Raw genomic sequence first — 21,822 nt, 5'->3', positions numbered from 1 at the left:
TGTTGAGTGAATAAGTGAACAGAGGCATGTTTGGATGACTCAATCAGTGAGACAGAGCGAGTCCGCGATGGGGGAAGGGTCTCCTCAGGCCCATCACAGTCCTGACCACACTGTCCCTTTTACCCTCCCGGGGAGGAGGGTTCTGGCTGGGTTCTGGCCACACCCCAACCCTTGGTGGCTGCCAAGCCTGGAAGGCATTTCGCAGAGCTCAGCACATTCCTGCCTTCCTCGGTGGCTGAGAGTGGGCCGGGGGCATTTCAGAGAGAAGTGAGGAGGCCCCTAGCATTCTGGGATCCTGCCAGCCCCTTCCTGGTCCCCTGTGGCCTCGGGAGTAGGCCCCAACTGCTCAGTGGTGGGGGGAGGGGGGCTGGTTCGCAGAGTGGCCAGCTGAGCTGATGTGAGGGGCGAGGTGAGGGCATGGTGGCCGCGCCTGGCTGGACAATGGGACAGAAGCTGCTGACATGCATTTTGGGGGTAATACCCAGCCTCATCCCAGCCCCGGCCCCGGGCCCAGGCTCAAACAGCCAGGAGCGTCCGAGGCAGCGGCCGGGTGGGTGTGAGGGGCATGTGGGAGTACCTCTGCTCCCTCTGCCGCCCCCCGGGGTCTGGTGAGTCAGGGCAGGCTGGGGGCCGGGGACCAGGGGATCAGGGTGAGGCCCAGGGGCCTCGGTGTGGGAGTTGGGCAGGTCTGGGTTGAAATCCTAGTGTTACCAATTACCTGCTGTTGGTGACCTTGGGGGGGCATTACCCTCTCTCAGCCTCCTTGTCTGTCATATGAAGGGGACAGAAGAGTGTCGCAGCGTCTCTGGGATCTAGAAGAACTGGGGTTCGACCCCAGCTCTACCACCTCCTGATTGTGTAGCTAAAAACTAGGCATCTGAGTTCCTGTTGTAGCTCAGCAGGGTAAGAGTCTAACTAGTATCCATGAAGATGCAGGTTCGATCCCTGGCCCCAGTCAGTGGGCTCAGTGGGTTAAGGATCCGGCTATGCCGTGGCTGTGGTGTAGGCTGGCAGCTGCAGCTCCAATTCGACCCCTCACCTGGGAACTTCAATATGCTGCAGGTGTGGCCTAAAAAAAAACCAAAAAAACAAGACTAGTCATCATCTGTCCACCCACCTCCTTGATTCCAAGAGCTGAGCTTTGGGTGTCCAGCAGAGTATTTAGTACATGATAGGTGTCCCCCAAAACGGCAAGTCCATTAAACAGAGAAGCAGGACTCCCCCATGCCCTCTCTCATTTAGGCTAAAAGCCCTGGGACAGGTCTAGCTGGTCCCCTAATTTGTGTGAATCCCAAAATATGTGTAAGTAGCATCCTCTCTGTGCCAGGCATTTTTCAAAGTTTTTAGTCTCTTTTAACTCATTTTATCTTCACCAAACCCATAAGGTGGGCACTTTTACTAAGCTCGTTTTTTTCATTCAATTATGTATGGGTTTATTTATTTATTTATTTGTCCGTTTAGGGCCAAACCTATGGCATATGGAGGTTCCCAGGCTAGGGGTCTAATCAGAGCTGTAGCTGCCAACCTATGCCACAGCCTCAGCAACACTAGATCCGAGCCGCATCTGCGACCTACACCACAGCTCACGGCAATGCTGGGTCCTTAACCCACTGAGTGATGCCAGGGATCGAACCCAAAACCTTATGGTTCCTAGTCAGATTTGTTTCTGCTGCGCCACGACGGGAACTCATTTATTTATTTTAATGTTTTCCCCCACACCTTCGGCACGTGGAAATTCTCCGGCCAGGGTTTGCACCTGCACTGCAGCAGTAACCTGAGCCACAGCAGTGACAACGCTGGGTCCTTAACTGCTAGGCCACCATGAAATGCCCCCATCCTTGTTTTAGAGATGAAAAACTGAAGCCCAGAAGTATGCTTTAACTTGCTGAAGATCTCACAGCCAGGATATGGAAGTTTATTTTAGGGGCCCCAGGAACCAGTGGGGGCCTTGCTTGGGTCTGGAAGCCAGGGAATAGTGCTGGTGGGGTGCTGAGTCTCCAAGCGGCACCAGCAACGTGCAAACCCTGGGAGCGGGGCTCATAGCAGAGGGTTCAGCTCAGGCGATGGAGCGGCGGCCGGACTGCCCGACTGACCGCCTGACCGACAGACCAGACCGACCAGGCTTCTCTTCTGTGGATCCCACCCCCTTGCGGGTGGATGTAGCTGGGAAAGGGGGATGTTTGTTTCCCCACCACCCACCTCCTGATGATGTCACACCTCGGCAGCCAATGGCCTGGGTCTCCCTCTCCTCCCCCTCCCCATTCCTTTTCCCCCCCAGCTTGGGGCTGGGGCTGAGCAGACCGACCGGGAGCTCTCGAGGTGTCTGGAGGCCCAGTGGTAAGAAATCAGCCGGCCAGTTCCCTTTCTGGCCAGGCTGAGAAGCCATGGGAATGAGACGAAGGAGCCTGGGAGAGGCTGGGAGGGTGCCTGGGGCTCAGGAAGCACAGTGGTGTGGGAGTGAAAGGCACAGACTTTGGAGCCAGACCCCGGGTTCAAATCCCAACATTCTCCTCTTTCTGGCTGTGGAGCCTTAGGCAAGGTACTTGACACTTTGTGCCTCTGCTTTCCCATCTCTAGAATGGGCTGGTGGAGGCCACCTCTCGGGCTAACGTGAGAGTCCATAGTTGCTGCTTACAAAGAGCTGTGGCTCAGTGCTAATGAATCTGACTAGAATCCATGAGGACACAGATTCGATCCCTGGCCTCACTCAGTGGGTTAAGGATCCGGTTTTGCTGTGAGCTGTGGTGTAGTTCGAAGACGTGGCTCAGATCCAGCATTGCTGTGGCTGTGGTGTAGGCTGGCAGCGACAGCTCCAATTTGACTCAGTGAGCTGGGACAGGATGCCTTGGTTGGGATAGGCTTTTTGGTCCCTGGAAGAGAGTGGTGAGGAGGCCATGTTGATCCTGTTGGTCAGAGGCTGACACCTGCGCTGGATTTTGTCCCAAAGTTCCTCTTTGGTAGAGGAAAAAGTGGGGCCGCTGTGAGCAAAGGCCGAATATGAGATGCTTTGAGCTGCCCAGCCCCCTGCTCCCCCCACACCTGCTGCCAGAGAACGTTTCTACTACCTGAGCACGTACTATATGCTCGGGATCTTCTGAGCACCTGCTATTAGCTCACAGATCCTCTTACTGGCTCCACTTGACAGATGAAGAAACTGAGGCCCTGAGAGGTGCAATACCTTGCCCAAGTATTCATTCAGACCAGAGAAGGGCTGGAGCAGGGCCTGACTGAGGTAGCCAGAGGCCAGGGTGGAATGCCTCCCCTCTGCCTCTCTAGAGGGTCTCAGACAGTGTCTAGGGACTTGGATGAGGCCGTCAACCCCCTACTCCCATTGCTGAGGGCACCAGATCTCCCGTAGTTGGGGTGGCCGAGGGTCTGAGTGGGGGAAATGCCTAAGCGGGGCTGGCGTTAGTCACGGGGAGAAGAGGGTACAGCGAGGCAAAGCTGGGAGATTCCTCAGCAGGCCCAGCGGGGGTCCAGAGGGGCCCAGGGTACAAACGACAACCCCTCCCCCCAGCTCCCCTGAAGGGCACGGGTGACATCTTTAAGAGACTTCTCAGCTGGGCTTCCCCAGGGGGGTGTTGTGGGGATTCATGAGCCAAGGCAGGGAAGGTGCTTGAGCACATGCTAAGTGCTCAAGAAATGGGGACTCAGAATTCTAGCAGCTCAGGAAGCTACGGGGCGGGGGGGCGGGGTGTGTGTGTGTGTGGAGTGGGCAGTGCCACTGGACTCACTCAGGCAATGGGCTTTTGGCTTCTGGAGGGTCCTGGTTGGCCTCGATGCCCCAGGGGAGCCCCACCAACACAACACGAACCCCTCTCCTTCTGTGACCTAGACCTGATGGGACAGGCTGGCGGGAACACAGAGTGCCTGGGGTGGGGGAGGGGGGCTTCCTTCCGAAGCTGCTCTCACCCCACCCCACCCCAGGAGCTGGGTACGTGGCTCAGGAAGGGCACAGCTGGGCTAAATATAACCTGGGCTGGGCAGCTGTCCCGGGCAGAGATGAAGGAGGGCACTGGCTCTTGCCCCCACCCCGGCTGAGCTTCCTGTGCCAGCCTCTGGGTGTGACCTTCTCTGGCCCGTCCTGGAGCAGGGCGCTAATGGCCCCGGCCCATCCTCTCCTCCATCTCCTCCGCCTCCTACAAGCACCAGGCTTCTCTCACTTCCAGTTCAGTATGCTACCTGGGGCCAGGGACTCAGAGTTAGCTTTTCAGACCTGGGTTCAAGTCCTGACTCTGTCCCTCTGATCTTCTGTCTCTTAAACTCTCATCCACGCATCATTAAAATGGGGCACCATGCATCATTAAAACGGGGTACCAGGAGGCCATGTCTGTGAAGTCTGTAAAAGTCTGCAAAAGTCTGCAAAGTCTGTAAAATCCCCTCAGCCCAGGATTGGCATCAACAAGGTCCCTCTGGAATGCCTCTTTCAGGCACCTTTTATCCCCTCTGCTTAGGCCCAACTCCTGCCCCAGTCGTTTTGCTGCTTGGGCCTCTTCTGGTGCTCAGAGCCACCAATGCAAGTTAAAGCTCAGAGTTGGGGTCAAGGGCACAGGTCCTAGCTGTGTGATCCCAGACAGGTCACTTCCCCTGAGCCTTGGTCTCCAACCCTAAAATAGCTACCATATCCAGAGGGATTTCGAGGCCTAAGGATGCCAGCATACGGGCCAATGCAGAGGAAATACCCCAGATGTGGGCGCCAACACTATCTGGAGGGTCTGGGGGCTCACGAGAGAGGCCAGGGAAAGACACGGAGCCCTGAACACCCAGGAGAGCTGGAGAGGAGCCTTCTGCCACTGTGGATACAGCTGGAGCATTGAGGAGGGGCCCCGTGTCCTCTGTCCTGGCCAGTGGTGGGCCATGAAGGGCCATTGTGCGGCTGGGGGTGGGTGGGCAGGGGCGGAATGTGACCAGGCACAGCAGACAGGCCATTGTTTGAGGGAATGTGCCGCGTGAGGCCTGACCTTTCCCTGTGGAGTGGGGGTTGGCAGGCTGGCATGCCAGGTGGGGGCCGGGAGGGCAAGGCCAGAGTGGGGGGCGGTGGTCCAGGGAGGGAGACAATATCCATTTCCTTTTCTACAGAAGGGCCTGCTGGGGAGGTTGCATGCGAACCCCAGCTCTGCTTCCTTCCCGCTGTGCTGTGTGACCTTAAGCAAGGTGCTTGCCCTCTCTGAGGGGCTGAGGTTTTCTGCGGTAAGGTGGAAAGTGAAGGTCTTAGCACAGGCCTGGCAAAGAGTAACCACTCAATGCCCGTTAGTTATTATTATCTGTATAAACGGCTGGAGCTTTCAGACAAGTTCAAGACCTGGCTTGGCACTGGTGACCCAGGCAAGTGACCTCCCTTCTCCCAGCCTCAGGTGTCGTCCATGTAACAGGCTCAATAATTGTATTTATCTCACAAGGGTGTTCTGCAGTCCACATGCAATGATACCGGTCAGACATTCGACACAAGATCAGGACCACAGGGAGTTCCCACTGTGGCCCAGTGGGTTAAGAACCCAACCAGTATCCATGAGGATGCGGGTTCAATCCCTGGCCTCAATCGGTGGGATAAGGAGCAGATGCAGCTCGTATCCTGTGTTGCTGTGGCTGTGGCATAGGCCGGCCGCTGCAGCTCCGACTGACCCTTAGCCTGGGAATTTCCATGTGCCACGGGTGCGACCCTAAAAAGGAAAAAAAAGATCAGAACCACAGCAAGTTCTTAGTAAGAATCATAACAAGTGCTTATGAAGCGCCTCCTGGGTGCCTAGCACTTTACATTTACAAACACACTTGACCCTCCCAGCAACCCTGTGAGCTGGGCACTCTCCTCATTTTACAGATGAGGAAACAGAGGCACCGAGAGGTGAAGCAATTTGCCCACAGGGAGGTCAGGCAGTGGGTACAATGACTTTATAGCAGATGTGGCCCCTGGGTGAGCTGAGCTGGGTGATGTAGGGGCACTGACGTCAGAAAGGCCTAGGAGCCTCGTTCTGGCCACACTCTTGTTGTGCAGCCATGTCACCCTTGGATAAAGGTCTTCAGAGCCTCCTTTCCCCACGCGTGCTCTGGGGGTAGAGTATTGAGCTCAGTACTCAGGAAGCCAGCCGTGGGGTGAGCTGAAAGTAACGCGTATTATTCTCCTTAGAGCCCCGGACCCAGGAGGCCCAAGGAGCTGGAGGTGACCCTGAGGTGAGCACTGGCTGGTGCCACACGCCCCTCCCTGACCGTCCCTGGCCTGCCTGGAGCCTCATGACCTGGTCTCTCCCTGGCAGGCAGCAAGACCCCAGAGGAAGGGCGCCAGCCCCGCAGACGACTGTGTGCCACCCCAGGCTGGGCTCCTGTTAGGAGGAGGTGCTTGTGCCCAGGCGGCGGTGAGAGGACAGCCCTTCTCCCCTCCCCGTACCCAGCTTGAGCTCCCCCTTTTAGCCTGGCCTTCTCCCCTCCATCCTCTCCTGGCCTCAAGCCTCCGTCCCTGCCCCGGCAGGCTCAGAGGCAGCTGCTCCATGCAGAGCTGAAGCTGGTCCTGCAGCAGAAGGGAGAGAGGAAGCAGGAGCCTGGGGCCTTGGTGACTCCCAGCAGCGCCATGGAGGCCAGGAGCCGGAGTGCTGAGGTGAGCGCCCAACACCTCCTGCCGGGGGACTTGTGGGGCCTCGGTGGGGGAACACAGCCTAGGGCAGCAAGGGGACACGTCCTGGCTTCTCTGCGCCTCACTCTGCCCATCTGTGAACTGGAAATAGCCACAGGGCTACTGTGGCCCTGGGTCACTGCGGTGGTGGTGGGGGGCAGAAATGGTGGTGGAATTAGCATTTGTAATGTGCTTAACACGGTACCTGATACAGACAAAGATTCAAAGAAGCTAACTCACTGAACATAATGGAATTATATTAATAATCACCTAAGGAAAATAGAGTAGAAACTCTTCATCAGAAGAGGAAGGGGCAGGGAATGCCCGTCGTGGCACAGCGGAAACGAATCCGACTAGGAAACATGAGGTTGCTGGTTTGATTCCTGGCTTTGCTCAGTGGGTTAAGGATCCGGCGTTGCCGTGAGCTGTGGTGTAGGTCGCAGATGTGGCTTGGATCTGGCTGTGGCTGTGGTGTAGGTCGGCAGCTATGACTCTGATTAGACCCCTAGCCTGGGAACCTCCATATGCCGTGGGTGAGACCCTAAAACAACAACAACAACAAAAAGAAGAGGCAGGATGGTGTAGGGTTAAAGGCATGGGCTTTGGACCCATGAGCTTAAATCCTAACTCTACTTCAGCTGTGCAGCCCAGAACAGATGGCCTGACATTTCTAACCATCGGTTTCCTTGTCAGTGAGGTGGGGAGTGGTCCTCACCTCTGCGGATGCTGAGGACTCACCCTTGTGTCATTTGCACAGGGCCTGGTGCCTACCTAGGAGGCTTCCTTGAATGGTAGCGGCTTTCACTGTCATGGAGATAGAGCACTAGCACTGGCTGCGTCCTATAGGATGCCAGGCACAGAGTGGGTCTCTTTTTACAGGAGCCGAGGGATGGCAGGCAGGGCGTTAAATCCACAGGGGTCACTGCCTACAGGATGGCCTGTGGGCTCTGAGGTCACAGATCTGAGGTTGAGCCCCTTCTGCTTAACCTGCAGTACAGCATTAAGCAAGTCAGTTCCCTTCCCCGGACCTTCGTGTCCTCCTCTGGGACTGCCCAAGCTGCGGGACATAATGAAATGAGATCTACACATAAAATGCTTAGCCCAGGGCCTAAGGGTGCTGGGTAATGGTAGGTCCTTTCTCTGCAGCTCCTGCCACAACTCTTCCTTCTCCTTCTCGCCATGCTCTGCCCAGGTCTCTGGTCTTGGGGCCACTGCTGTGGGGCATATAGCCAGACCTGCTTTCCCCTCTCCAAGCCCTGGGCTCGGCCCCATTCGGCCAGCCCCGATGCACTGCCCATGACGGTATCCCCTCACATTCCTGTTGCTTCAGGTCTCAGCTCACAGTCACACACTCCTTCCACTGTGTCCATGTTACCCAACTTGACAGTATGGAAATGGGCCCAGAGAGGGCAAAGTTCTCCCCCAGAGACACACAGCAGACTGGGTTCCTAGACGGCTGTGGAACTGAGGTCTTTCACTGCCTCTTTTGGGAAGCCCAGATGCGGATCCCACAGTGCTGCTAGGCCAGGGCCAGGTCAGCACCATTTACAGTAAATACCAGGAATACCATGTCTGCCAGGCCACCACTCGTTACCCACGCACCCCTCGTCACTGAATTCCCTCTCCCACGAGCGTTATGCAGGGCTTGGGGTCAGAGAGTCCACAATAGGGCACAGTCTTGCACACATTCAAGCCTTCGAGGGGGCCAATCCCGCCCCCACTCCTCCTCACTGCACCATTTAACGGTCAGCCCTTTCTTCGCGACCACCATTCTCAATCCCACCTCTGTTCTGCTGTTATTAAAGCCCCTCAATCCTGTCCTTGGATTATGAGTCCCCTCTGCGCCTCCAAAGGCACACTCCAACTACACGTACCTCTTCCTGGCCGCTGCCGGGTATCCGTGCGTGCTGACGGGGCTCCAAACCCCTAACCCCGCCCCCCCGAACTAGCCACGCCCCTCTGGGAAGCACAGCCCCCTCCTCTCAGTGACCCTCTTCCTTCTGGCCTCCCCACCCCGCCCCTCCTCTACAACACCGCCCCTCGCCCCGCCCCTCCCGGCAGGGGCCAGGTGGAGGGGGGCGTAGATCCTCGAGGCCGCTGAGGCGGCTGAGCCGTTGACCCCTTCCGCGAATCTCACAGAGCGAGCGGCCCTCGAGCTCACTTAAGTGGAGATGCCGGAGAGGCTGGGCCCACACCACCTGCCTGAGCCCCGCCGAGGCGCCTGTGCCCGGAAGACCTGTTTAAGAGCCTCTTTAAGCGGCATGGCGGACTCGGGGCGAGGTCGGGCCCTAACACGCCATGGCGACCCCTCGCTCGCCTTCGCAGGAGCTGAGGCGGGCGGAATTGGTGGAGATCATCGTGGAAACGGAGGCGCAGACTGGGGTCAGCGGCATCAACGTAGCGGGCGGCGGCAAGGAGGGAATCTTCGTCCGGGAGCTCCGCGAGGATTCGCCGGCGGCCAAGAGCCTCAGCTTGCAGGAAGGTGGGCGGGGCAGGGCCATGGGGCGGGGCCTCCTTGCGGGGGCGGGGTTAAGAATCGGCCCTGGATCCCGAGCTCGGCCGGGGTCCCGGAGGCGGGGTTAGAGGGACTTGGGGCGGGACTTTGTGTGTTGGCTTTGCGGTTGCTCTGAACTGGGGTTGGGGTTCATTGTTTCGGTTCAGCTCCCGTTCTGCACTTTACTATCTTGTGATCTTTTTGTACCTCGGTTTTCTCGTCTCTAAAATGGGAGTGATTCTAGTTATTATGTGGATAGGGTTATTATGTGGGTTAAATGAGTCAGTATTCGAAAACAGCATGTAGCTATGTGGCTCATGGTAAGCACAATTTAAGTGCTGGTTACAGTTTTGTTGTTGAAGCTGAAGAAAAGAGGCGGGGTTAAGTTGGAGGGGGTGGGGCGGGAGTTTAGTAAGTAAGGGATGTTTAGGTAACATGGATGAGGCTGATGTGATTTATTCATCCAACAACTATTTACTAAGTGGCTTCTATTTCCAGAGATTATTCTGGTGCTTGGGCTATTGCAGTGAGCAAAACAGACAACATTCTCTGCACTTGTGGGACTTACATTCTAGCGGGGAGAGTCATATTTAAGCAAAATATGTAAAATACACAGTAAATTAGAGGGCAACATATGTTTATGGATGCCAGAAGGGAAGCTGTATTTTTGTTTGTTAATCTTTTCTAGGGCCGCACTCACGGCATATGGAGATTCCCAGGCTAGGGATCTAATCGGAGCTGTAGCTGCCGGCCTATGCCAGAGCCACAGCAATGTGGGATCCGAACCGTGTCTTCGGCCTACACCACAGCCTACACCACAGCTCACAGCAACGCTGGATCCTCAACCCACTGACCAAGGCCAGGGGTCAAACCCGCAACCTCATGGTTCCTAGTCGAATTCGTCAACCACTGAGCCATGACGGGAACTCCGGGAAGCTGTATTTTTATTTTGTATTATTTTTATTTTTATTTATTTATTTTTTTGTCTTTTTTTTGGCCGCACTCACGGCATATGGAGGTTCCCAAGCTAGGGGTCTAATGGGAGCTGTAGACGCTGGCCTACGCCAGAGCCACAGCAACGTGGGATCCGAGCCTCGTCTGTGACCCACACCACAGCTCACAGCAACGCCGGATCCTTAACCCACTGAGCAAGGCCAGGGATTGAACCCGCAACCTCATGGTTCCAAGTCGGATTCATTAACCGCTGTGCCACGACAGGAACTCAGGGAAGCTGTATTTTTAAAAGTGTGAGCCAGGAAGGCCAGAAAGGCCTGCAGGGGGTAAGGGAATGAGCTACGCGGCCATCTGGAAGGGCATTCCAGAGGGAGAGAACAGCCAGTGCAAACGCCCCAAGATGGGAGTGTGCCTGGCCTGCTGGAGGAACAGCAAGGAAGCCAGCCTGGGTAGAATAGATTTAGTGAAGAGTAGAGTAAGAGATGAGGCCAGAGAGGTTTTTTGAAAGAGCAGTTTTTAGAGGACTTTGACTTTTAGTGTGGAAGGGTTGTGAGTGGAGGAGGAACATGAATTGGCTGCTGAGATGCTCTTTTAGCAGTAAACAGTCCAGGGCAGGATGGGGAGCAAGGAGACCAATAAAGAGGCTACTGTGATTATCCAGGTAGGACAAGGTGATGCATGGGAGTTCTCATCGTGGCTCAGCGGAAATGAATCTGACTAGCACCCATGAGGACATAGGTTCAATCCCTGGCCTCGCCCAGTGGGTTAAGGATCCACTGTTGCTGTGAGTTGTGGTGTAGGTCGCAGATGTGGCTCAGATTCCATGTAGGCCAGCAACTACAGCTCCAATTTGACCCCTAGCCTGGGAACCTCCATATGCTGCAGGTGTAGCCCAAAAAAGACAAAAAAAAAAAAAAAAAAAAAAAGGGAGAGAGAGAGCCGGTGATGCTTGGAGCCAAAACAGTGTTACAGAAGGTGAAGAGAAGGGTTTGGATTATGGATATAATTTGAAGGAATAGCTCGCAGGACTGGATATGGTTTGTGATGGAAAGAGATGGGTCACGGATGTGTCTGAGGATTTCTCGACCTGAGAATGGGGTTGGTGGTCCCACCCATGGGGAACATTTAGGGCTGGAACTTGTTTGGAGGAAGATCAGGAGTACAGTTTGGATCTCTTAAACAGGAAGTGAACGCCAAGGTGCAGGTGTGGAGGGACGTGAGTCTAGGATGGAGGAGGCAGTGCTGGGCTGGAGAGATACACTTGGGAGTTGTCAGCAGATTTATGATCCTTGAACTCCTGAATCTGAATGCGCTTCCCAAAGGGATGAGTGTAACATGTAGATGGAGAAGAGGTCTGAGGCCTGAGCTCTGGGACCGTATGTCTTTAACAGGTCTAGGAGGTGGGGAGAAACCCTCCCGGGAGGCTGAGAAGGAGCCTCTAAGGGAGGTTCCAGATAGTGTGGCACCCTGGAAGCCAAGCCACGCAAGCAGAGAGAGAGCGAAGCCAGGTTTCAAAGCAGGGGTTCGAGCAGAGGAAGTCTGGGACTTGACCATTGGATTTAGCTACACAGAGGTCACCAAGTGGCACCTTTCGAGGAGCAGTTCAAGGCTCTGGGAGGGGGGCGTCAGAAGTGTGATGGGAGAAGCGGAAATAACGCAGCTGGAGAACTCGATGCGTTCTGCCACTAAGGCGAACAGATAAACAGGGCAGAAGCTCCAGGAGGAGTGAGGTCAAAGACACCCTTTCTTATGGGAGAAAGAATGCTCTGTTGTTTGCTGATGGGAATAATGTGGAAGGCACACTGAGAGTGTGGGGAGAGAGGGGAGAATGGCCGGAGTATGTCCCTGAGAAGGCATTGGAGGGACTGACCCGAGCTAGGACTGGGGACAGTTCCTTCCTAGCATCTGATGGAGAGTAAATCCTCACAGGAGCCCGGGGCGGGGGTGGGGGGGTGGTGGTGAATAATGGGGTGGGAGCTTCTGGACGGTCTCTTCCGATAATGCGAGGAAGGGGGAGGAGTGTAGAAAGGGGGCGTGGCCTGAACGAACTTGGATTTGTTCAGTGAGGGAAGCAGGGCTAAATCCTTGGCTGTGGCCTTGTGCTTAAGTGTCAGAACCTCAAAGAAGGACGAACTTTGCATCTCGAGCCGGTGCTCGGGTATAGGCGGGGCCCACATTTGGGGCTTGCGCATGCGCTTTGCTTCGCTCTTCTGGCTCTAGGGAAGTGGGCGGAACAGGCCTGGGCGGAGCCGGGAGATGCCCACGCCCTGCCCACCTCCACCTGGCCTGCAGGGGACCAGCTGCTGAGCGCCCGCGTGTTCTTTGAGAACTTCAAGTATGAGGACGCACTACGCCTGCTGCAATGCGCCGAGCCTTACAAGGTCTCCTTCTGCCTGAAGCGCACTGTGCCCACCGGGGACCTGGCGCTGCGGCCCGGGACCGTGGCCGGCTACGAGATCAAGGGCCCGCGGGCCAAAGTGGCCAAGCTGGTACGCGTGCTTAGCCCGGTCCCGGCCCTGGACGGCCCTAGTGATCCCGTCTCTGCGTCGTGAGCCCCACTGCCCCCACACCGTGGGCCAGCCTTGCCCTCTGTCTCGTCACTAACCCAGAGCTAATCCCACCCTCTCCCTCCTGTTCTCTGTCCCTGAACTCCTCCCTGGGGAGGGGGACCCACCCATCCCAGACCTGGACCCTCACCTACCTCACCAGGGGTCCTGAACCAGAGAGGCCAGGTTCAAGCCTGAGCGCTGCTCCCTTATGTGACCCTGGACAGGTTTCTCTCCTTCCTTGGGCCTCAGTTTCCACATCTCTAGAATAAGGATATTGGGGAAAATTCTGGAATGAGGAGCTAGAAGTCTTGGGTCAGTTTCTCCACTCTTGGTGATTCACTGTAAGGTTCTAAATGAAAGCCCTTGCCTTCTAGGGTGGTAATGGTGAAAGTGACAGGCAGGAAGTGGGATGATGTTTTGAGGACGAGATGCTCAATGCAACACATGCCCAGCCTGGTACAATAGCACACGGGGCTCCCTTGGTCCACCCCAGGCCTCCCACTGTCCTACCGCCTCCTGCCTCTCTCCTCTCTCCCCAGAACATCCAGAGTCTGTCCCCTGTGAAGAAGAAGAAGATGGTGGTGCCTGGGGCCCTGGGGGTCCCTGCAGACCTGGCCCCCGTTGACGTCGAATTCTCCTTTCCCAAGTTCTCCCGTCTGCGTCGAGGCCTCAAAGCCGAGGCTGTCAAGGGTCCCGTCCCGGCTGCCCCCACCCGCCGGCGCCTCCAGCTGCCTCGGCTGCGTGTCCGAGAAGTGGCCGAAGAGGCCCAGGTAGCCCGGCTGGCCGCCGCTGCTCCTCCCCCCAGGAAGGCCAAAGCAGAGGCCGAGGTGGCAGCAGGAGCTCGTTTCACAGCTCCCCAGGTGGAGCTGGTTGGGCCCCGGCTGCCAGGCGCCGGGGTGGCTGTCCCCCAGGTCTCAGCCCCCAAGGGGCGGGAGGTGGCCCCTGCAGCAGAGGCCGCCGGTGGCTTTGCCCTCCACCTGCCAACCCTTGGGCTAGGAGCCCCAGCAGAACCTGCTGTGGAGCCTGCGGCTGTAGGGATCCAGCTGCCCCAAGTGGAGCTGCCCTCCTTGCCCTCACTGCCCACTCTGCCCACACTTCCCTGCCTGGAGACCCGGGAAGGGGCTGTGGCAGTGACGGTGCCCACCCTGGATGTGGCAGCACCTACAGTGGGGGTGGACCTGGCCTTGCCTGGTGCAGAGGTAGAGGCCCCAGTAGAGGCACCTGAGGTGGCCCTGAAGATGCCCCGCCTCGGTTTCCCCCGGTTTGGGGCTCGAGCAAAGGAAGTCGCTGAGGCCAAGGTGGCCAAGGACAGCCTTGAGGCAAGGGCAAAGGTGCCCAGACTTCGAATGCCCACCTTTGGGCTTTCCCTCCTGGAGCCCCGGCCCACTGCCCCTGAAGCCGTTGAGAGCAAGCTGAAGCTGCCCACCATCAAGATGCCCTCCTTTGGCATCGGGGTCTCGCCGCCTGAGGTCAAGGTACCCAAGGCACCTGAGGTGAAACTCCCCAAGGCCCCAGAAGTCAAGCTCCCCAAAATGCCAGAGGCAGCCCTTCCAGATGTGCGACTCCCAGAGGTGGAGCTCCCCAAAGTGCCAGAGATGAAACTCCCAAAGGTGCCCGAGATGGCTGTGCCAGAGGTGAGGCTTCCAGAAGTTCAGCTGCCAAAAGTCCCCGAGATGAAGCTCCCAAAGGTGCCCGAGGTGAAACTCCCGAAGGTGCCCGAGATGGCCGTGCCAGAGGTGCAGCTCCCAGAAGTGCAGCTCCCGAAAGTCCCCGAGATGAAGCTGCCGAAGGTGCCCGAGATGAAGCTCCCTGAGATGAAGCTCCCCGAGATGAAGCTCCCTGAGATGAAGCTCCCGAAGGTGCCCGAGATGGCCGTGCCAGAAGTGCAGCTCCCAGAAGTGCAGCTCCCGAAAGTTCCTGAGATGAAGCTCCCTGAGATGAAGCTCCCGAAGGTGCCCGAGATGGCTGTGCCCGAGGTGCGACTCCCAGAGGTGCAGCTGCCGAAAGTCTCGGAGGCGAAACTCCCGAAAGTGCCGGAGATGGTCGTGCCGGACGTGCACCTCCCAGAGGTGCAGCTGCCAAAAGTCTCCGAGATGAAAGTCCCCGACGTGAAACTCCCTGAAATGAAGCTCCCGGAGATAAAACTCCCCAAGGTGCCCGAGATGGTCGTGCCCGATGTGCACCTCCCAGAAGTGCAACTGCCAAAGGTATCAGAGATGCGGCTGCCGGAAGTGCAGGCGCCAAAGGTCCCAGAGGTGCACCTGCCAAAGGCACCTGAGGTGAAGCTGCCCAAGGCTCCAGAAGTGCCGCTAAAATTTGCTGGGGCAGAGCAGGCAGAGGGGCTGGAATTTGGCTTCAAGATGCCCAAGATGACCATGCCCAAGCTAGGGAGGCCAGTGTCCCCATTGAGAGGGAAGCCAGGTGAGGCAGGGGCTGAGGTCTCAGGGAAGCTGGTGACACTTCCATGTCTGCAGCCGGAGGTGGGCGGCGAGGCTCGTGTGAGTGCCCCCTCTCTCACACTGCCCTCAGTGGAGCTAGACCTGCCTGGGGCCCTCGGCCTGGAGGGGCACGTCCCGGCCGCTGAAGTGGGTAAGGGGGAGCAGGCAGGGGCCCCTGGGGTGGTAGCAGGGGTCGGGGAAGTGGCCTTCCGGTTGCCTTCTGTTGAGATTGTCACTCCACAGCTGCCCACAGCGGAAGTCGAAGAAGGGCAGGTAGAGGCGACGGAGATGAAAGTCAAACCCTCCTCCAAGTTCTCGCTGCCCAAGTTTGGACTCTCAGGGCCAAAGGTGACCAAGGCAGAAGCTGAGGGGGCCGGTCGGGCCACCAAGCTGAAGGTGTCCAAGTTTGCCATCTCACTCCCCAAGGCTCGGGTGGGGACCGAGGCGGAGGCCAAAGGGCCGGGGGAGGCAGGCCTGCTGCCCGCCCTCGATCTGTCCATCCCACAGCTCAGCCTGGATGCCCATCCGCCCACGGGCAAGGTGGAGGTGGCGGGGGCCGATGTCAAGCTCAAGGGGCCCAGGTTTGCCCTGCCCAAGTTTGGGGTCAAAGGCCGGGACACCGAGGCAGGAGATCTGGTGCCAGGGGTGGCCGAGGTGGAGGGCAAGGGCAGGGGTTGGGATGGGAAGGTGAAGATGCCCAAGCTGAAGATGCCCTCCTTTGGGCTTGCTCGAGGGAAGGAAGCAGAAATCCAGAGTGGGCGCGTCAGCCCCGGGGAAAAGCCAGAGTCTATAGCTGGGCAGCTGAAGATCCCTGAGGTGGAATTGGTCACTCTGGGGGCCCAGGAGGAAGGGGGGGCAGAAGGAAGGGTAGCTGTCAGTGGAGGACAGCTGTCAGGCCTTCAAGTGTCCACAGCCAGGCAGATGGTCCCTGAGGGCCAGGCTGGGGGACCGAGGATGCCGCTGGGCCTCTCCCTGCCCCAGGTGGAGCTGACCGGCTTTGGGGAGGCTGACCTGGGCACCACTCCAGGGCAGCAGGCTGAGTGTGCAGCCCCTCCAGCAGAGGGCACAGCAGGGTACAGGGTCCAGGTGCCTCAGGTGACCTTGTCTCTACCTGGAGCCCAGGTGGTGGGTAGCGAGCTTTTGGTGGGCGAGGGTGTCTTTAAGATGCCTGCTGTGACAGTGCCCCAGCTTGAGCTGGATGTGGGGCTGAGCCGAGAGGCAGCCACAGGTGAGGGTGGGCTGAGGCTGAAGATGCCTACGCTGGGGGCCAGAGCTGGGGCTGGGGGCGAGGGGCCTGGGGACCAGCCCCCAGGGGCCGAGCGTACCTTGCATCTCTCACTGCCTGATGTGGAGCTCTCCCCGCCCACCGTGGGTAGCCGCTCTGAGTACCAGGTGGCAGAGGGCGAGGGCGATGCTGGACACAAGCTCAAGGTACGGCTGCCCCGGTTTGGCCTGGCACGGGCCAAGGAGGGAGTTGAGGAGGGCGAGAAGGCCAAGAGCCCCAAACTGAGGCTGCCCCGCGTGGGCTTCAGCCAGAGCGAGGCAGTCACCGGGGAAGGCTCCCCGAGCCCGGAGGAGGAGGAAGAGGAGGGTGGCGGGGAAGGGGTCTTGGGGCGCCGAGGCCGGGTCCGAGTCCGCTTGCCCCGAGTGGGCCTGGCTGCGCCTTCCAAAGCCTCTCGGGGGCAGGAGGGGGAGGCAGCCCCCAAATCACCTGGCGGGGAGAAGTCACCCAAGTTCCGCTTTCCCCGGGTGTCCCTAAGCCCCAAGGCCCGGAGCGGGAGTGGGGACCAGGAAGAGGGTGGATTCCGGGTCCGGCTGCCCAGCGTGGGATTTTCGGAGACCGGGCCCCCAGGCCCTGCCAGGATGGAGGGGGCTCAGGCTGCCGTTATCTGAAACCCCTGAGCAGAGAGAGACTCCCCTCCCATCTTTCCCTCCCCGTCCCCCTTGTTTGTGTGTGAGATAACTAGCACTAACCCTCAGAGGGCTGGGAGGTGGGCGACTGATGGGGGCGGGGCCAGGGAGGCCGTGCCCAGCGCCTTGGCAGGAGTGCCAAGCTATGTGAATAAAATAATCCAGAGGTAGCTTGTGTCAGCTCTCCTCTGTGTGTGCGTGATTGAGGGGGGCCAGGGCACAGAGAAAGAAGTCCCTTGAGGTCAGTCTAAGGGGATCCTGGGTGCAAGGAGACAGGCTACCCCGGGAGCCTCTGAGCTGAGGAAGTTCCCCAGCAGAGCTCAGCTGCAGGACTCCTCTGCTGGGGACTCTGCCTGTCCTAGGGGACCGACTCTGGCCAGGACAACCCCAGGGGCCTAAGAGAGCAGACAAGGATGGCTGGATTGCCACCTACCTGCCCTCTGCTGGCCACCTCCCCACCTCCAGGAGCACTTCTGCATCCTGGCCTGTCCCCTTCCTGTCTGGCTGGTTTGACTGCCCCGTCCACCCCAGCCCCACCCAAGGAGGCCCCTCCCGATCCCCTCTCCAAGCTCAGGGCCTCAGAGCCTTCACTCCAGACACTCGGCTGCCTCTTAGGACTCAGTCCAGGGTCCTCAGTTCCCTACTGAGGCTAGGCCTCAGCTTCCAAGGACCCATCCCCGCTCAGGAGCTAAGCCTTGGGAGTTCCTGTTGTGGCTCAGCGGGTTAAGAAGCCGACTAGTATCCATGAGGATGCGGGTTCGATTCCTGGCTGCAAGCTGCGGCATAGGTCAAAGATGCAGCTCAGATGTGGTGTTGCTGATGGCGGTGTAGGCCGGCAGCTACAGCTCTGATTCGACCCCTAGCCCAGGAACTTCCACATGCTGAAGGTGCAGCCCTAAAAAGAAAAGGGAAAAAAAAAGGATTTAAGCCTCCCCACTCCCCAGACTCCCCATGCTTTTTTTTTTTTTTTTTTTTTTTTTTTTTTTTTTTTTTTTTTGTCTTTTTGCCTTTTCTAGAGCCACTCCCGCGGCATATGGAGGTTCCCAGGCTAGGGGTCGAATCGGAGCTGTAGCCACCGGCCAGAGCCATAGCAATGCGGGATCCAGGCCGTGTCTGCGACCTACACCACAGCTCATGGCAGTACCGGATCGTTAACCCACTGAGCAAGGCCACGGATTGAACCCGCAACCTCATGGTTCCTAGTCAGATTTGTTAACCACTGTGCCACGGCGAGGAACTCCCAGACTCCTCATGTCTGTGAGGTGCCCTAGAGAAGCTGTTCTGTCCCAATCCCAAATCACGCCTTGGTGCCGCTAGTTTCCTCTCACTCTCTCCATTCTCTTCCTCCCATTCAAGAGGATGAAGGGGTGTGCCCTTGAGTGCTCAGACTCCCCACTTATTCCAGCACCTTCTCCCTTCAAGCCAGCCCCCCTTCCTCTTCACCCATCAAATGAGGCAGGAGTCCCCTCCCTTCCTGGTGCACAGCCCCGGCCCGGGCCCCCAGCATTTGAGGATTTCCTCTCCCCACAGCTGATCTGTCAGTGGCTTCGGTGGCCTCCCTGTGGCCACGCTCCAGGCCTCTTCTGTCTCCTGTGTCGTGGCTTCTCAGGCTCCTTCCTGAATGCTCTCTTCTCTCCCCCACTCCTCTCTCTCTTTGTGCCCCTCGGGTCCCCAGGGCTCCTCGCCACCCCTCCCTGGGTCACGCCACCCTCCCCTTAGCTTCCACGCCTCACCTCTGTGCTGACAATTCCCCAGTTCTCTCCTGGGTCCACGTGGGCATCCAGTGCATGTCTGGCATTTCTGCCTACCTCCCCTGACGTCCCGGGGACCCTGGGAGGCTGTGTGGGGGCATGGTTCAGAGCTCTGCTGTAGAGCCAGACTGCTCAGGGTCAAAGCCTACCTCTGGCTTAGGCATTTTGGGGGCCACACCCATGGCATGTGGAAGTCCCCAGGCCAGGGACCTATGCCACAGCTGCAGCAACACCGACAGATCCTTAACCCACTGCACCACAGTAGGAACTCTGACTTTAGGCATTTTTTTTAATTTTAATTTTAATTTTATTTGTCTTTTCGCCTTTTCTTGAGCCGCTCCTGCGGCATATGGGGGTTCCCAGGCTAGGGGTCTAATCGGAGCTGTAGCCACCGACCTACACCACAGCTCACGGCAATGCCGGATCCTTAACCCACCGGCAAGGCCAGGGATCGAACCCGCGACCTCATGGTTCCTAGTTGGATTCGTTAACCACTGAGCTATGACGAGAACTCCCAGGAGCCCGTGTTTTCTGAACAGATAGGCCCACACAAACCCCTGAGCTTGGGAAGCTCGCCTCTTCTCACCTCTGCTTAGGAGTGTCTCATCCCTCTGTGCCCAAGGGCCATGATCAGACTCCCCTCTCTGTTGACCCTTCCCCTGTCCAGCCTCGCCAGGGTTCCGCCACTGGGCGGGGGAGGGGGCACTACCTGCCACCCCATCCCCCATTCCAGCCGGGGGCTCAGGTCTCCAACAACAGAACCAGAGCCACTCAGCAACACTGGAACCCATTCGGGGGGGCCTGGGGCCCCTCGTCCCAAGCCAGGAGGGCTTTGGGGGAGGGGTGCAGGCCCTGGAAGACTCCCTGTGTGGCCCAGGGGTCTGGGGGTTGCCAGGGAGGCAGGGGTGAACCTCGCAGGGCAAGGCACGAGAGCGGTTCTCTTTCCCCCACGGTGGGGACCCTCGGGGCCGGCGGCAGGGCCGGAGGCCTCGCAGACAGAGCCCGTGGGGAGGGGGCGGCGGAGGCGGCCGGGCAGTGTCTGTTGGCAGGGGCGCCATGGCCACCATCCAGTCGGAGACCGACTGCTACGACATCATCGAGGTGCTAGGCAAGGGCACCTTCGGGGAGGTGGCCAAGGGCTGGCGGCGAAGCACGGGAGAGATGGTGGCCATCAAGATCCTGAAGAACGACGCCTACCGCAACCGCATCATCAAGAACGAGCTGAAGCTGCTGCGGTGCATGAGGGGCTTGGACCCGGAGGAGGCCCACGTCATCCGCTTCCTCGAGTTCTTCCACGATGCCCTCAAGTTCTACCTGGTCTTCGAGCTGCTGGAGCAAAACCTCTTCGAATTCCAGAAGGAGAACAACTTCGCGCCCCTCCCCGCCCGCCACATCCGCACGGTCACCCTGCAGGTGCTCAGAGCCCTGGCCCGGCTCAAGGAGCTGGCCATCATCCACGCCGACCTCAAGCCCGAGAACATCATGCTGGTGGACCAGACCCGCTGCCCCTTCAGGGTCAAGGTGAGTGTGGCGGCCCAGGGGTGGCAGCGTCCCTCCATCCTGTCTTCTCCCAGCCTTCCTCGCACGCTCTCCTGATGCCGAGGCCCTCCCAGCCCTGAGGTCCCTCCCCACCCCCAGCAGCCACACTGTCTCCCCACCTCCTAGCTCTGAAGTCCCCATCGCCCCATCTCAATTCTGACCTCCTTTCCCAGTCAGACCCGCAATCTTCCCATCCTTGCTCAATTCTTAGCTCAGCTCCTCTGGCCCAGTCCTGTCCTTGTGGGGCTGACATTCTAGTGGGGGAGACAGAGTCGCCAAGATTAATGAATAAAACCTGGTAGGTGAGTGAGAAGGAGACAAGATCCCAAGGATGGAGGAGGATGTGGGGTGGAGAAGAGGAAAACCTGAGACACTGTGGTCGGGGAGGCCTCCCTGAGAAGGTGACATCTGGGGGAAAGCAGCTGGGTGGAAGGAACAGCCCGTGCAAAGGCCCTGAGGTAGAAGCGGGCTGGGTATCTGTGTCTGAGGAGGCCAGTGCGCCTGAGGTGGAGTCACTGAGCAGAAGAGGGAGGACATGGAATCAGGGAGGGGTGGGGCCACAGAGAGGACAAGCGCTTTATCCTAAGTTAGAGGCAGCCGCAGGAGTTCCCGCTGTGGCTCTGTGTGTCAAGAACCTGATGTCTCTGTGAGGATGCAGGTTGGATCCCTGGCCTTGCTCAGTGGTTAAGGATCCGGCATTGCTGTGAGCTGCTGTCTAGGTTGTAGACACGGCTTGGATCCGGTGTTGCTGTGGCTGTGGCGAAGGCTGGCAGCTGCTGCCCTGATTCTACCTTTCTACCTTTGGCCCGGGAACTTCCATATCCTGCAGGTGCAGCTGTAAAAAGAAAAAAGTAAAAAAAAAAAAAAAAAGCTGGAGCCACAAAAGGATCCTGGGCAGAGGAGAGATGTGGTCTGGCACAGGTGTTCACAGGCTCTCTCTGGCTGCAGGAGGGGGACAGACCGAGGGAGGCGGGCACAGAAAGACAGTGGGGGGTGACTGCTTCCGATCCAGGTGGGAGCCTGGGCGGGTGGGACTAGAGTCTGGGGAGTGGAAGGAGGAGAGGCGGGTGGGGCTTTGGAACAGCATTTGCTGGGAAATCTTTCGTGACGTGTGAGAGAGGAGGGAAGCTGGGAGCCTGTTGGGCTGAGCCCCTGGAAGGATGGTGGTGGCGTCCTCATCATGAGTTTTTTCATCAACATTTTCTGGGAGTTCCTATTGTGGCTCAGCGGAAACAAACCTGACTAGTGTCCATGAGGATTCGGGTTTGATCCTTGGCTTCCCTCAGTGGGTTACGGATCTGGCGTTCCTGTGAGCTGTAGTGTAGGCCTGCAGCTACAGCTCCGATTCGACCCCTAACCACAGCCACAGCAATGAGGGATCTGAGCCACGTCTGCGACCTACACCGCAGCTCACGGCAATGCCAGATCCTTGACCTGCCGAGTGAGGCCAGGGATCCAACCCGCATCTTCATGGATACGAGTGGGGTTCGTTACCCCTGAGCCACGATGGGAACTCCTAGGCATAAGTTCTAGTGGAGAGAACAGAGACAGAAGCATACAGACCAGAGACAAAGGCTGGAGT

The 21,822-nt window shown here is 58.2% G+C and overlaps 2 protein-coding genes across 7 annotated transcripts in view; both read left to right on the top strand.

Moving 5' to 3' along the window:
- Nucleotides 1-210: 210 nt before the first annotated feature.
- Nucleotides 211-17,120, top strand: PRX (periaxin). Of its 4 annotated transcripts, none has more exons than XM_003355926.6 (7): nt 211-608; nt 6,125-6,168; nt 6,252-6,350; nt 6,464-6,589; nt 8,930-9,086; nt 12,345-12,541; nt 13,141-17,120. In XM_003355926.6, exons 1-7 carry the CDS (start codon nt 566-568, stop codon nt 16,930-16,932), a joined length of 4,458 nt encoding a protein of 1,485 aa, XP_003355974.4. In that variant the 5' UTR covers nt 211-565; the 3' UTR covers nt 16,933-17,120. The 4 variants fall into 4 exon arrangements, with proteins under 4 accessions (XP_003355974.4, XP_084816596.1, XP_084816593.1 ...); XM_084960467.1 differs by lacking the exon at nt 211-608 and adding an exon at nt 2,294-2,337; XM_084960470.1 differs by lacking the exon at nt 12,345-12,541 and having other exon boundaries at nt 403-608.
- A 798-nt stretch (nt 17,121-17,918) lies between these two features.
- Nucleotides 17,919-21,822, top strand: part of HIPK4 (homeodomain interacting protein kinase 4) — a 14,761-nt gene continuing 10,857 nt past the window's right edge. For 2 of the 3 annotated variants that reach the window (XM_084960685.1, XM_084960684.1), the window contains exon 1: nt 19,471-20,222. In XM_084960685.1, coding sequence (XP_084816811.1) covers nt 19,758-20,222 — 465 coding nt within the window. In that variant the 5' untranslated portion in view covers nt 19,471-19,757. Of the gene's footprint in view, nt 20,223-21,822 lie in introns of all 3 variants that reach the window. The other variant, XM_013988572.3, reaches the window with a different exon arrangement.

This window comes from Sus scrofa, chromosome 6, assembly GCF_054392235.1.
Source record: "Sus scrofa isolate SSC_HxYL_T2T_F1_AM1 chromosome 6, Sscrofa_HxYL_maternal_Yorkshire_Landrace_v2.0, whole genome shotgun sequence".
In the NCBI taxonomy this organism is placed as follows: Eukaryota; Metazoa; Chordata; class Mammalia; order Artiodactyla; family Suidae; genus Sus; species Sus scrofa.
The sequence above is the reverse complement of the archived record's forward strand: the minus strand, read 5'-3'. Positions and strand labels throughout refer to the sequence as shown.

Coding starts and splice junctions, on each gene's coding strand:
- PRX (XM_003355926.6), top strand. CDS start 566: ATGTGGGAGTACCTCTGCTCCCTCTGCCGCCCCCCGGGGTCTG. Junction 9,087..12,344: donor GAGCCTCAGCTTGCAGGAAG/GTGGGCGGGGCA, acceptor CCTGGCCTGCAG/GGGACCAGCTGCTGAGCGCC. Junction 12,542..13,140: donor GGGCCAAAGTGGCCAAGCTG/GTACGCGTGCTT, acceptor CTCTCTCCCCAG/AACATCCAGAGTCTGTCCCC.